This window comes from Andrena cerasifolii, chromosome 5 (genome assembly GCF_050908995.1).
Source record: "Andrena cerasifolii isolate SP2316 chromosome 5, iyAndCera1_principal, whole genome shotgun sequence".
NCBI lineage: Eukaryota > Metazoa > Arthropoda > Insecta > Hymenoptera > Andrenidae > Andrena > Andrena cerasifolii.
The window spans coordinates 6,103,815-6,119,328 of NC_135122.1; the positions used below are offsets into that span (position 1 = coordinate 6,103,815).

Consider the following 15,514-nt stretch of genomic DNA (forward strand, 5'->3'; position numbering starts at 1 on the left):
ATGACGGTCTCTAAGACTCTAAGGGGATGATTCCCCGTGGAGACTGGTGAAATATTCAAGGATATTTGTAAGGAGCTGGGTAGAAGGTGGCGTCGTTACCGCGACAAATGCCAATAATTAATAACCTCGGACAGCAGCTTGGCAGCGAAGCTTTTCCGAAAGTAATTTACCGGTGTCTCGTTACCGGGGATGGGATGCAGCGTGTCCTGAGCGATGTCTGAGCCTTGTAGAGTAATTTGAAAGAAGGGACGGTACAATGGCATTGTCTGGCACTGAAATGCCATCGACGGAAACGGGGCCAGGATTCTTGCGAGCTGGCCTATCGATTAGAGCTCGATCGTGCCCGAGGAGGAGCCGATGCCGCGGACGATGTAATAAGCGCGCGGTGATCCGTGATTTCTGGGTGATCGCTGGTCGGAAACAAATTGCGAATCGTTCGTCGACGATGTCGAAAAGGTCAGCTCTTTAGCCGATCCGGCAGGAGAAGCGGCTGTAATTGCTTCGTAATCCGCGGGCACAATCGAAACCGAATCGAGCCGGGAGAGTCGCCCGGCGTGAAATTGCTCGCATTGCCAGCATTACGCGGTTCATTCCTAGACAAGCTCCACGGCTTTTTGCACCCTCGATCGATGCCGCGGCCGTTGTCCGCAAGATCGCCCTGAAACTCTTTCATCGGCACCCCCCTATACTCGATGGCAATAATTCAACTTCGCTTCCACCGGGACGTTTGTCTTTAAACAGAAAGGTGACAGAAGGGTAGCCGATGAAAGTGCATTAGCCCTCTTTGACATCGGCGCGATGCAATAGCGGGCCGCGCGGGGCGTGAGTAATCGCGAGCCCGGTGCTTGGCCCGCAAACTTGATTAATACGCACAGTCCAATGACCTATCACACGCCACCTGACCGGTTTAGCTTCCGCGGAAAACCGGACGATAGATTAATAATTGGACGATTCAGAAGCCAATCAGTGGGAGCCAGCGAGACGGAAAACCGTAATGCGGGCAGGGGCATCGACAGCGCGTGGAGAGATCGAGGGTGCGAGAGGACGGAGCTCAAAGGGACTGGAAGGAAGAAGGGAGAAAGGGAACACGGCCGCCGCTAATAACGGGATAAAGCATTTTATTGTGCGTCGCAGGCGACAACGTATTGATTTACTCGCCGGGGAAGGAACCGTGTAAATTCTGGGCCAACCGAACCTGCCCGTCGAGTTTACGCGAAAAACATCGCTTAACCCATTTGCGCCCGCGGCTCGTTCAATGCACCGTTCCCGCTCTACGCCGTACGCGAAAGAAATGAATGGAGATTTTTGTTTGAAAGTGGGCCACGAACCTGGGGCAAGCTGTTTTCACCCCCCGTTCTTGAGATCGTTTCCATGCTCGCTACTATGTATTACCAATTCTATAAAGGCTTTGGGGAGTTACTTTTAGGTGACTTTCACCCAGCAGCCGTTACTCTGTAACTAGTCATGCCTGCTTCGTACAGTACTTAGGGTGATCCATTTTTTTCCAATATAAAATGTAGCTTTTCCACAAGGTTGATTTTATTCCAAACATGCTAATTAACACATGTGCAAAATTTTAAGCCGATTCGGACAGTATCGGAGGTCAAGGCTTACTCGTTTTTAGGGGTATGGGAAATAGTTTGCGTCTGTTTTACAATTAACGGCTCTCCAGCTGACGTCCTTGTAGATTTGGGGGTACTGATGGAAGCCATTTTTATATCTGACACAAAAACAACCTTCGCGCCTTCAACCGTCACACCTTCTTATAATCAGAAATTGGTCGCACGAGGTTTACTGCACCCCAGCGTCATTTCTGAGTTACCATTTTCGGATTTTTGGATCTTTTAACTTTTCAGTGATAATTGCACATTCGTGATACTCGTAGAATCACGCTTTAATGTCTCATGCTTTAATAAGTCTTTTTCTAGAAATGTAAATTTTGATATGTTAAAATTTGTATTTGAAAGAATACTTGTGGATAAAAGCGATTTTTGTGTAAAATTTTTCTAGAAATGTAAATTTTGATACGTTAAAATTTGTATTTGAAAGAATAATTGCGTATAAAAGCGATTCTTTGCATTGAAATTCTCCGAATTTTTAAATTTTACTATTAAAGTCTAAAAATGTACAGAAATATTGGCAAAGGAAAAAAAATGGCTGTGGTGCGATGCACCCCGTGTGACCACGAAGGGTTAATTGTGTGAAATAATGTTGCAAGTCGTAGCGACCTGTAAATATGTTACACATGGGCTAGTTTTTTTATAAACACACTTCTTTTGCTTTAAGCTACTAAAACAGACTCGCGGAGGGTAGCAAAGAATACAAAAAAAAAATCCCACGAAGCCGTGGGCCACCTTAACGTACACGTGTTTTAGCGAGCAGCGCAAGCGAGTTCAGTAACGAATGTATAGCTCCCATAATGAGAGCAGACGCAGTTGAGTAGAGAGTTTTATTCCGAACACGTTGTTTAATAGCTTTAATTTCTATTTTTGCCCCGTGGACTCCGCGTACAGCCTTGTTTTCCTCAAACTTTGCTCGTCGTAACGTGCTCGGTGTCCGCGCACAAAAATAGAGGGATCTCCAGCGTTCAACTTTTCACAAGGACCCAGTGCCTCGTTCAACCGTGTTCCGGTAACAAGAGATCCTCGCGATTTTGTTGCAGATGCGTCTAGGTAGGTACTTTACGCGGAGAGTGTTCCTCGATCCGCGATACACAGATTCAATTAGCTTTGAATTGATTGCGAAATTAACTTTGCTAATTCCAATTGTATTCTCGTTTCTCCAACTGATTCCTCTGTCACTTTTATACTTGACATTCCTTTATTGGCCAGAAATCAATTCAGTGTTCAGATTTTCGGCTTCGGTTTTAAGGAATTAGCGGGCGAGAGGCCTGTAGTTGACACAAAAACCTTCACGCGACGGACATCTTTTGTTAAAAACGTGGTATGAAGATAATTTTACGATGGAAGGTAATGAAAACTTGGTACAGACTAATTTAAACGAATCAAAGTCGGTAATAGCACATTCGGCAAGCTGCACTAGTGCGCACTGAAAGGCTCCCCCAAACCAACGCGAATATCCGCGATAAGGCTGCAGTTTTTTACACGTGGTGGCTTATGGGCAGTGTTATCTGATCCGCGGCAGATCCTCTCCGCGCCACAAAATTCGCGTCGGTTCGGGGGAGCCTGAATGCGAATTTTTTCACTTCCAATTGCCAAAAATTCGCACCCAGTGCGACCGTCCGATTACGCTGTAAGAGAGATGCGGAGAATATGCCATCACCGAAAACTGACGGATTTTTCGACCGGGAGAGTAGAATGTCCCCTTAATCCGCGCCCGACCCGTTGCCAAAGTGCAGGACCCTCTGTGCCTGGAATCGCCCAGTCTTCTTTCTCGTCTCTAAGCAAAATCGCGAAGAGGGATCGGCCGTGTCGAAATCGCTAGATCCCGGAACGCAAGTTTACGGCGATGAATCTCGTTGCCGCGGTTCCCTCCGCTACCCCCGATCGACCTCGATCGGGCCACTCGGAATATTTCGCCGGAATATTCCCGGCAAGTATCCCCGATACCGCGAGATATTAATTCGTGAGCCGTCCGCGAGCAACTGGCCGGAACTCGGCGAATTCCCGCGCCGCTTTATCTCTGCCAGCCCGGTGGAAATAAGTCCCAGGCAGTTTCTGGGGATGCATAATTCAAGGGAAGTTACATCGTAACTTGGGGGCAAGGTCTTTGTCCCGGCCGTGAATCAGGGCCGTAAATTACTTTCCTCCGCGAACCGGCGTGCGTAGCTTATCGAGGCGCGCGCTCCTCGAGGAAGCGTATGCTTGTTCTCGGCGAGCCTCGCGTCCCGGGGACACTGATTCAATATATCCCCGGCGGTGGGTTTCGCGCGAGATGTAATCTCGCGGCACGCGCTCCCGCGGACCACGCTCGTAAAACAGCCGCCCCTCGGCTCGTCGCGGAGCGAAACGAAAAGCCGTCGGTTTGTTAATTTTGCAAAGTTATTCCCGCTGCCGAGCCGGGCCGCGCAACCGCCGCGCGCCCAGGCAAAAAGCTGGCTTTATTAATCATTCCCATCTCGGTGAAAAATTGAATTTTTAACGGGGCAATCCGGCGAGAATGCCGCGGCCCGCTGGCGCGCGTAAAACTTTCACGTCGTCGCCGCTCCTGCCAGCGAAATATTGGACGGAAGGGAACACGCAGGGTATGGGCGTTCCGCCGGCCTTTCATGGGCGCTCGATGCGTTCACGCCGGCTGCTAATCGTTGGGGAATCGAATCACGGGTTCACTTGGACGTGATGCACCGAGGTAAAATAGATATCGTAAACATAGATATCGCTCGCGCTTGTTCTGAATTGGATATTTGGATGGTGGGCAGTGACGTCGCGTGCATACGTCTGTAAAGGCTCGTTCACATTAGTCGAGTTGTTTTGTCTGTTATAGTGGCAATTTTTAATATTTGTTTAAGCAGCTACCACCCCCAACCCCCATAAATATGACTCATGTATGAAAGAAGCTGATTCCCTTTAATTCTCGAACAAATTAAAAAAGCTCAGTTGCAAAGATTGTGAAATCAACTTTGCTAATTCCAGTTGTATACTAATCGATTCAGTGCTCAGATTTTCAGCTTCGGTTTTAAGTAATTAGCGGGCAGTATGAAGATCATTTTATGATCGAAGATAATAAAAACTTGGTAGAGACTAATTTAAACGAATCAAAGTCAGGAGTGGATTAAGAGAAATGTGGATTTTTTCCTGATACAACGGCCCGTTAATTACTTAAAACCAAAGCTGAAAAAATCTGAGCACTGAATTGATTTGTGTACGATTGGAATTAGCAAAGTTGATTTCACAATCTTTGCATATGAACCTTTTTAATTTTTCCGAGATTTAAAGGGAATTAGCTTCTTTCATACATGAGTCATGTTTATGGGGGGATTTCATTAGTTATTTCAAAATTTGTGAATTTTTGTTCATGTTAAAACACCGGAACTGTGTCTAAGATAAGATAATAAGGCCAAATAGCTGCGGGGTCGTACATTTCGCTAGCATTCGTGTATAGAGACATGTTGGCTCAGTGTGCTTATGGGTTGAGGGGGAAGGGGAATTAGCTTCCAGACGCGGCCGCGTCTGTTGATAATCTGAATTTCCAAACTGATATGCAGCCATGTACAAACTGATAAAATGCATTGCCTTCTTAATTAATTCTTCCTTGGCAGCCAGTTATTATTTTATAAAAAAGTGTATGTAACTCTAAAAGCTGTAGGAAACTCCAGTAACTATTAGAGGCTACGTTTTATTTCGAGGCAAGTAGAGTTGAATCATCTCTACTTCACTCGAAGCTTGAAAGAAACCTGCAAAGATATTTCAAGTCAAGTAAATAGCAGGTTCACATTGGTAACGCGGTTTTCAAGTTACTGTAATTCAAGCGAGTTGAAGTCAACCAACTTGACTAACGTAAACGAGGCCTAGCCCTGTCTATCCTACGATCAGCGATCACTTGGTGGGTTAGAGCGCCAGGGCCATACTGTTTTTCAAATAATACCAGCTTCGTTTCTGAAGGATACTGCAACGGAACGGAGGCGAGTGTTCGCCGATAAGAGGCCGTAACACCCGGCGCAACATACCCCGCGTAGCGTCGGTACCGAAAGTATACCACCTCCGGTAAAATCCGCAGTGCCTGTAATCGATTCTAACGGGTTATCAATTAGGAAGTTTGCGCGCGAGTCGCTTACGCGAATTAATCGGCGCCGATTAATCGAGAGAACGTTTCCGCCGTCGTCGAAATTAAGGGCGCGTCGTTCGCAACGATGGACGCGATTATCTCGTTGATAGGATTTATCGGTGAACCCGAGGAGGTCTGGCAACTCAGGAGCGGGCCGGGTTAAATGAATTTACCGAAGTTGCGAATTAAATAACAACTTTAACGAGCAACGGCCTGCTTTAACAGCCGGCTGAGCCCGCTTACACGGCCCACCCCGTTATCTTCTCCTCGTTTCGAAACATCACTCCCCGGCCATGATGCGAGAACCCTTTTTCTATCTACCGATACAGAGGAGCGAGGCACGCTCCCGCTGCTCGATACTGCGAATCGCGTGGTTTTCGATTAAACTAACGAGTCTCTTTGTTGCCTGTTCCAGTATGCCGTGGCATCCAGCAGTTCGAGGAGACGCCCCAGTACACCGAGGTGAATCCTAGCCAGGACGCGAAGCTGATCTGTCTCGTGCTCGGCAAGAGGGGCCAATGCATCTGGCAGAAGGATCAGAAAGTGAGTCGATATTTCCATTACTCGTTTACTGATAAGCTAAACCTAAAGTCAATGGTGAATTAAGACTGTTAGGGGCAATAAGCACTTAAAAAATCTTGAGGGCCTCTTACACAGGATGATCACTTCAACGCAATGTAGGTAGGTCCGTTTCTTTATGGGCCACTCCTAAATAACTTAAGGGGTTATGCCTAGTCAGGCGGTCGAAAAGAGGCGAATATTTGTGAATTTTTTTTGAAGAAGCGGAAGTGTATATTTTTACAAAACTTTTTGCGCTTAAAAGAATAATATTCAAAGAACATTTGGTAATTTTTTCGTAGAAAAATATTTATGTTTATAATAAAATAACAAGCGACATCCAAGAAGCATTTTTAAAAAATTGGTTTTGCGGTGAGCATTGCCATTCGGAACCAGATTATCTAAAATCAAAAAATCAAAAAGATTTCGTTACTATATTAATGTATCCTCAGGTTGACGGAGAGAATTTTCCGAAATATTAAGTTAAAAGAAAATGGCGGCTGTTTAAAGTTGAAATCCTGATTTTTTCCTGCAAAAATCACGCGAAAAAATCAGGATTTCAAATTTAAATAGTCCACTAGCCATTGATTCTCATCTTTCCACTGTGTGCTCTCTCTCCTCTCGCACACACGTGCGCATACATGAACCCTTAGCAATATTACTACTACATAAAAGATTTTAAAATTCAGAAAATTCCTGTTGGATCATAGTACCGAAATATCTTATTCAGTTTATTAGTTAATCCAGCACTGCCTAAGCTCGATTCTTCCGTCACACAACCTGATATCTTCCACGAAACATAAAACTTCCGAAACGAAGTTAAACAATCGCCACGTATGCACCCGTCAGTGCGAAATTCCCGTCGGGATTGACGGCTAACAACGTCTACAAACGGGAACAAAGCGGGCGCTGAAATAACGTGAAATAGTAGGGAATTAACACCCCGTATCGATGGAGATTGATAAAAAGTCACGGAGGGGGGGGGGGGGAAAGCTCCCAAAACGAATCGAAAAAAATTGCAATCTCTCAAAAGGAACAAAGGACTCGCACCGCGCGCGCGCGCGCGTACGTGTTTGTGTGTCTAGCGCAGGAGGGTGCGCAGTTGAAAGGGAAAAATTTGAAAAATTCACGGAAACCGTTATCTGACGGAGAGGCAGGGAAAAGGCCCTTCCCTCCGACACTTTCCAGGCCGTCTATCGCGATTCTAGGCAGTTCATTGTTAGCGGGCGCGCCGTGTAACCTCCTGGCAGCCAACTTTTCTCGGCTCGCCTCCCCCCGGTGCCAGTAAACTTCGCCTCGAGATAAGTTTCTGGCCCCGAAAGTGGACGTTTCGCGTCCGCCGGCGATAAATACTCGTTCGTCGCCGGTGACTGCCGGGCGACCAAGTCGAATGGTCGAACTTAAGTGAAATACGGCCGCGTCGCGTGATACTCTCACGCGTGCTCGTTTATCTCGTCCGAATAGCGCGGCCCGAGAATGGCAATTAACGAAAGTAGAGTCACTTTGTCCGTGTAGCGGCGGCGGCGCGGTAAGAAACTTGAACGAACGGGGCGGGACGGATAATTGAGTTCGATCGGGTGGTAACGATGGTGCGCAAAGGGGCCGGGGGGATGTGGGGAAGAAAAAAATATCGGAGAGGAACAATACGGAAATACGCGCGAGTGGACGCAGCCGTAGGTTATCGGGCGAGAGGGGTAGTATTTCATGCACGCCCTCGGATATTACCTTTTAAATTAACAAATCCGCGAGATAGCAGTAGCGCGGCCTCGATAAACCGCGCTATTCGCGGTCGTGTAAATCCATTTCGAGCGAGGGCTCAGCGCGGTGAAAGCCCTGCTGCAAAATTGAAAGTCAAGACGGAAATGTTATTTTCATTATACGCCAGGACAAATTCTACGCGATTGCGTTCTATACACTTGGTGGGAAATTTCCAGTGCCCTTTATATATTGACTGACTGGAGGGTATATTGTTTTTTTGACGTAGCCACCAAGTAAGGGAGGATTTTTTTGAAAATTCCATCCCCAAGGGAGTGGAAAGGGTTAAAATGTAGTTCCTCGAGATGTTCCTTCAAGATGTTTAAAGTACTATTAGTAATTTGTAATTAAATATATAATGCTCTAAATGTCCGTATGTCCGCTCGTGAAAAATAGCGACGCATGTATTGCCCCAAGCTCGTGCAACACTCGCGTAAATGTTTAAATAATTTAGAATTATTTTGTCGCAACTGCAGTACAAACGTAACGCATATAATAAGAAAAATACGAAATGAGCAGAAATGGGGACACGAGCAGAAATTGGGACAATCACCTTAGTGTACATATAGTAACGAGGACGAACACTAGCTTCAGAGCTGTAGTTTCTGAGAAATCTCTCGATTCCAGGAGGATCAAGCTACAATATTACATATGCAAATCGTTATACTCGTGTTAGAAGCCAGAACCTAGGTACTTTCTCCCCGTTACCATAGAAGGCTACGAGTCTACTAGATTCTGGAGGGTCAGGCAGCATTTTTCAATTTCTCCAAATCCAACTGCCTCTTGTTTCTCCCGCGGCCCGCGGTCTTACGTTCCGCGGGGATTACGGCGTACGCGTTGTCCGTATAAATTGCTGGCTGAATGTGTCCAGGGTTAAGGAAAGAGCCGTGGTAATGCCCCGCATTCAACGGTGACGACGGTGCACGGGGGCTATCCGTTTGAAAAAATTTTTTAATTAAATCCAAGCCAGCCCATTCACGCCGCCTACAATTTTCCCGGGGAAGTCTCGGAGCCAAGGCCGCCTCATTTACTTACTATTACCTACTTAAATCCCGCGAGGAGCCGGCAGTTTTGTTACCGCGGGTATTCAACGGCCGTGGCTACCCTCCGCGGTTTCCACGGAACGAATCCAACGAGCTTGAAAAGAAAATTGCATCCACAGAATCGCGGGTGGTTTCCTAGATCGCGATTCCTCAAGGGCCGCGACTTTTCGAGGCTAAATGTTTCGTTCCGCGTGCTCGCTCCCTTCTTGGGACAGCTCGAAACTTAACGCTGCATGTCTGGCTGCACTTTCAATTTAAGCGATCTTTGTACGAACTTGGAATCTCTGTGTTACACTGTGCATGTATTGGGTACTGATTGGCTACCAGCTTCTACAGGGTGATCGACTGTGGGTGGGCATCATTTGGTGCAGAGTTATTAATTGAGGGTTGGTTGCAGTAAGGGGACTAGCGCTCGAAAAAAGTGCGTATTGTGCAAACGCTAAGATAAACAGAAAAATTGAATGTTGTTGTACTGCATTTGAGAAAATATAGCGTAAAGCTCATCACGACACACATTTTTTTCTATTTACAGTCTGTTTATCCAATCATTACTATTCGAGATAAAAATTATAAACAGAAAATTTGTCTTTGTCCAAAGTCAATATTTCTATAAAGCGGCTGCTGTCTGTTCTACAATCATTCATTAATCAGCGTGAAAATTTGTGAAAATCGTCCTTGTATATTTACCTTCTAAATTTCATTTATATGTAATCAAAGTTTGTTATTCTGATCTGTTATAATCTGTTATAAAACATGGAAATATTGCTGATACTTTTATAATTTTGGTAGGGGCCATAGAAGATATATGTACAATTGGAAGTTAATCGGCTCGTTAGTTTTTGAGAAATCATGCTGACCAGTTTGAAAAACGTAGTTTCGATAAAAACACGTTTATAGTTAATCGTCAAGTTAATCCGCGACCCACATGTTTAACTTCAAACCCGTGTAACTCCGTTAATATTTCAAATTTCTCAAAAAAAATTCAATAGAATACTTGAGCACCTTCCTACCAATAGAAAATATATAAAAAAATTGATTTTTCGAGCGAATACCCCGCGTCTGACGCGATAGACTTAGACTACTGCCCTCGCAGCGTCTGACCCAGCTAACTATCATACTACTGCACAGTTGTCTAACTCCCTCGCGATCAGATGCTTCAAGCATATAATCAACAATTGATAACTCGCATACAAAGCTTCAAACGCGATCTCGTGCCTCTTAATTTCCCGGCTTACATACACTTTCGTCTGGCCACCTGTATTCAAACACCCTGTATAGCTGTTCCCGATATTTATGCGCGCCACGTACATCGAAGACGGCTGTATATTTATCTGTCTGGCACTTGATTGAAAGCGAGACGGCCTGCGAGGCACGAAAGACCGACGAAACTCTCGATATTCCGCGGAATGAACACCGGGGGTAGGAAATGAGAACGAGGGAAGACTCTTGATTGGCCAGCTCGCGGAAACTTTTAACCTGAGACGATTCTCAAGGAAGCCCAGCAAGGATTCACAGTGCTGTTCAATTGAACGAAGAGTGTGGCTCCCTCGGGATAAATTCGCATCGTCCTTGGAGACCTATTTGGTCAGCTAGTCTTGAAGAACGTCGTCGCCGCGAGACGGTTGACCGAGGGCGATTTCATAACCAGCCCCGACATCTGCGCGTGAATTTAGATGAGAAGTTACGCCCGTAACGCGGACATTGAAACGAGAGAATGAAATTCCAGCGGAAATATTTAAAAAAAGAAAAAAAGGCCGACTCGTTCTTTCCCGTGGGGGATTCCTTCTCCTGCCCTAAAAACGTTCTTTTAAACAGAGGGAAGGAGTGTCGTCTCGGGACCGAAGGCAGAAAGGAACATCTCGCGAACTCGCGGGGAAGAAAAGGTTCTCGGGATTCAAGGATATCCGACGTCGAACAATAATCGCCCGTCCATGCCGTCGCTGACACTCGGCTTCATTATCGTCGTTATCGTTAATCCCGAGGAAACTTTTTATTCCGCGTCGCGCAACTGCCCCTCTTCTTCTTCCGACTTCTTTCCACTGTCCCACTCTCCTCTCTGTTCACCGGCTGTCCCCCCCGCGTAATCGTCTTTTCCTTGTAATTAAGTTCTCCTCGGTGCTCCGCGCACGCTACCTGAACGATGAAAGAGTCGCGCAACAATTGAGGCTCGGTGCACGCGATCTCAAAGCTGGAGGACGCGATTCTCGTTTCGCGGCGGCGATAGTAGCATCGAGCGCAATAATCTGACAGGACCATTAAACTTCTGTCTCAGAAAACTTCTCGACTGCAAACTTTTAGCCAGAATCCACTCGTTTTTTTAATACGAAGACAGCTGTGTTGCGTATAATACGTGAATTCTTCAAAACCTCAAGGGGGAATGTCATTGGTTGCAGTTAGGAAAATGGGGCCAGAATTGACCATTCTTCTTGACCGTAGTGTCTAGAGAAATATGAATAATTTGCGCGCCAACCAACTCCCTATTTTGGAGGACAAAAACGTAACAAAATTTGGGAATTTTTTTTTAAGAAACTAGCTATTCAATTCTTCTGAAATTTGGACTATGTTTTTATGCATCTTTGAAGAAGTTGCAGTTTTTTTTTAATCAATTTTTAATAATAAATATAGGAGTTATGCATGATTGTCGATCACGCTGAACAGAGTTTCATATCAGGATTCTTCAAGTTTCTTAAGTAACAAAAAAATATAACTTATCGGTAATAAAAATTAATAAAAAAAACTGCAGTTTCTTCAAAGATGCATCAAAACATGGTAAAAATTTTAGATAAATCGGATCGCTAGTTTCTTAAAAAAAAATTCCCTAATTTTGCTGTGTGTTAGCCCAAAAACTGGGATTCCCACTTCAGCTCGAAGGACATGGTGAATCGCTGTCGAGATAAAGTAGCGCGCGTAACGAATCCGTGCAGAAGTCGCGGGAGTGCAAGAAAAGCTCGGCACGGCGTGGCATCGCAAGCTGCTTGTGAAATTGTTGAACGCGACACGGGCAGAGCGAGCGACCCCGAATTAAAATACGTATCCGCTACAGTCGTACAGAGGCACGCTTTACTCGGCGCATTGTCGGCCGGGTCAAGAGCCGCAATTTTTCGTGGCGTTCACGCCAGCAAATTACGCTTTCCGGCAACCCGGGTCACGAGGAAAATACTTTTCGCCGCGCCCTATGAATTTCGGAAGGCACCTAACTGCCCCTAATCCTTTTCTTCTTACCGTCCGCGTTTCATCGTGCTTCCTTCTTCGCCGCGACGACTTGACAAATAGGGAGGACGCGTCTTCTTTCATTTGCCTGCTTCGAAGCGCTGCACATTTGTAAAATCGTCTCAAGCTTAAATATTTCAAAATTACTGAATATTAGACTTATCAGTTCGTGTAGCGAACTATCTTTTCTAGGACGTGTAATGATCACAGCAGAATATCTTTATAAACAGGAGGCGGATGCTACGGAAATAAGTAAATAATAATTTTGGTACGTGGTAAAATTATTTTTATCGAAAAAATTGTTTCGGTAAACAAAAAAAGATTAATTCTATTTCTAATATTATTATAATTATTAAATACTTATTGATTGTGCTGTTTCTTTCCCACAATAATCACACATGTTTTTGTTCCAGTCTTCATAACCATTTTCACTTGAAATATGCATCTCATTTGTCCCTTCTTCAGCACTATCTGAAAGCTCTGTAATGTAAATTCCTTTTACTTGCATTTAATGAAAATTTAAGTTATGTGCACGAAGACGCTATGGGTCCACCGCTACTGAGTACATGTGGCCTAGGGTGGTCCTTATTTTTCAACTTTAAAATTTGTATTGCCTGACTCTCTTAAAATCTTCTATTTGACAACAAAAAAATATCTTCGTGTTTTTTATTTGTATATGTTGATATATAAAGGTCTGCGACTTTCCATAATTGTCACTTGTCAATTTTAATGAAACGGTGCTCATATTTATATATCAGAATCCGAAACCATGCTTTTATCTATGCGTTTAACAACCCGAATATGTAGAATGTACGTCAAAGTTTGCGTCTGCATCTGATTTGAGAGCTGCTGATGTGAGAAATTTAAATGTGCATATATAAAGCCTTATGCCACAACACAATGCAGTACTCTTTTGCTAGTAAGTCATCGTTTTCACTCTCCTAATATCCGCTTAAAATGTTCGATCGTTTCATCCGAATTAACGAAGAAAAAATTAAGGGCTGTTTTTTTTGTATAAATTACAGTTTCAATTGTATGCTAAATTTTTTTTATGCATCATTTCACAAGATTTATTCGTGATTTTAAGTAAAACACCTTAGGGTGACAGTAATTGCGTAGGTGGCAGTAATTGTGTCCTTTACCCTCGTTTGAAAAATCCTCAACTGGCCCTTCTCTCTCATCGGTCCATCTCTACGAGAATTACCCTATAATGTGCAAGGTATCTCTGCCCCGCCCTGCAATTTCCCCAGAAAAATGTCCCCGATCGGGACGCTTCTTTGCCGTGACATTAACGTAGCAAGAGGAGGATCGACGGTTTTTAGACCGCCCCGGTATCGCTCGTAGTGTTCCGGAATAAACAAGCGCGTTAACGCGTCCGTGGGAGGTCTCTGATAAAAAGAAAAGGGAAGCAGGGAGGGACGGCGGCGTCTCTTTCGGAAGATTTAACGGCAGACGATTTTATTACGGCAATTGTGCAGTTAAACGCGGCGTTCAGGCTCGTTTCCGTCGGGTTTCTTGCGCTTCTTCTTTTCTCCGGGCGCGTCCACGTCCCGTCCACCGGCATCCGGCCCCGCCTTCGACTTCCTTTCCACCCTTTCTCCGTCCTCTTTCACCCTCGCGGCCAACTCGCGACGCTTATGCGCGTCGAAAAAAGTTGCTTCGCCGCTGCAAATGCGCCTCTAAATTGAAGTCGTTACAACGCTTCGTCGAGAGAGAGAAAGACAGAGCGAGTGGGGGTGAGTGAAGGGGTGAACGAGACGCGGCGAACCCGCCAGACGCGGAGAAATCCTTGGACCGAGCTTCCCTCTTGAATGCAATTTCTTTTTACACGCGTATTTTGAACGCGTTCCCTTCTTCCGCCCTTCTGTTTGCGCCGATGAACAAGCGCCTGTCAGAAGGAGGATGGACAATCGGCGTGGCGGCGTTCGCTCGCCATCCGCGGGCCTGTAAACGCGAGTAATTAAGCGGAACAACGGCCGCGGGCACCAAAGAAGACAGAATACGAAGCTCCTAGCTTTGTGGGAGAGGCTCTCTGACGAACGGTCGCGTGCGCGCGAGGACGTCGCTTCTTGAAGCGATTGAAAAGCTTCCTTTGACGCTAAGACGTCACCCTTTCTCCCTCCTTCCACTAATCTCGGCGAAGCAGAGGCGAGAGAGAGAGACTCTCCTCCGGTTCCTCGAAGCCATCGTTTCGTTAGAACGACGCCGCACGCTTAAAAAAAAGCTGACCGCCCGCGTCGCGTCGATAATTGACGCAACCCGGCACGCCGCCCCGCGTCCTCTCTAATCCTGATGCCATTAACCCGGTTCACACCCTGGGGAATTAATATTCAAATTGACGGTGGAAAACGGGCGACGCGTGGCCGTAAAACTGGTCAGAACGAGGCGCGTGCAACGGGGCCGTTGAAGCCCCTATAATACAACGCCGGAATGATTATGAAAACGTATTTATACGCCCAGGGGATATTCTTAAAACGGCTGGCAGGCGCGAGCGTTGTTGCGCGCGGGCGCGTGTCTCCCGACGACATCTCCCCTAATCCAGATGTCATTAAACTGGATTACTCTCGGCGAATTAATATGCAAATTAATGCACGCACCGCTTTTATATAACCGCCTGTGTGCGCGCGCGGACGCTGCGCCCCGGTGTACGCGTGTGTTCGCGCGCGAAGTGTATAGGCAAAGCGTACAGCGGGAGGAGCGCGCGGGGCTAGTCGGTGGAGTCTCTCCAAACGCATTTAGCCGCGGGCGACGCAACCGTCCAAGACCACAATGCCGCGAATGCCACGCGGAAAGATTAAATGATAAATTTCGAAAGCGACCGGCGACCACTCGACCGCCACTTATCCGTCCACTTTGTGCGCGACCCCCTCTCCCCCTTCTGTTTACCCCCAGAGGCATCGCTGAAACCGAGACCACTTCGTTTCTTTCCCTCTAGCCTTCTTCCCTCGCCCTGTCTCTCGCGGTGCTGTTATTCGGACACAAAGGACCGTACACGCCTGTCGACTCACCCTCTCGGCTCCTCCGTCGACGGCGAATGTATAATTAATCCGAGTAATTAGCCGAAAACGATCGGGTTCGAGGCTAGGCGGTCCTCGAGATTGTTTCGAAGGGGAACCGCTGAGGAGGGGTAATTGAGGGGGCGGTATTATCGGAGGGGTGGTGGAGTGGTTCTTTCAAAAGGTTGCGCGCTAATATTCGTGTGTAGATATTCAAGGGAGTCCTTG

General features: G+C 46.1%; 1 protein-coding gene across 4 annotated transcripts in view; it reads left to right on the forward strand.

Moving 5' to 3' along the window:
- The window catches only part of LOC143369411 (kin of IRRE-like protein 3), a 137,883-nt gene that overhangs the window by 87,832 nt on the left and 34,537 nt on the right, over positions 1-15,514 (forward strand). For all 4 annotated transcript variants that reach the window (XR_013085402.1, XM_076813291.1, XM_076813292.1 and 1 more), the window contains exon 2: positions 6,140-6,267. Coding sequence is in view for 2 of the 4 variants with exons in the window: in XM_076813292.1 (XP_076669407.1) it covers positions 6,140-6,267 (128 nt within the window). In the remaining 2 variants the exon portion in view is untranslated. The remainder of the gene's footprint in view (positions 1-6,139; positions 6,268-15,514) is intronic.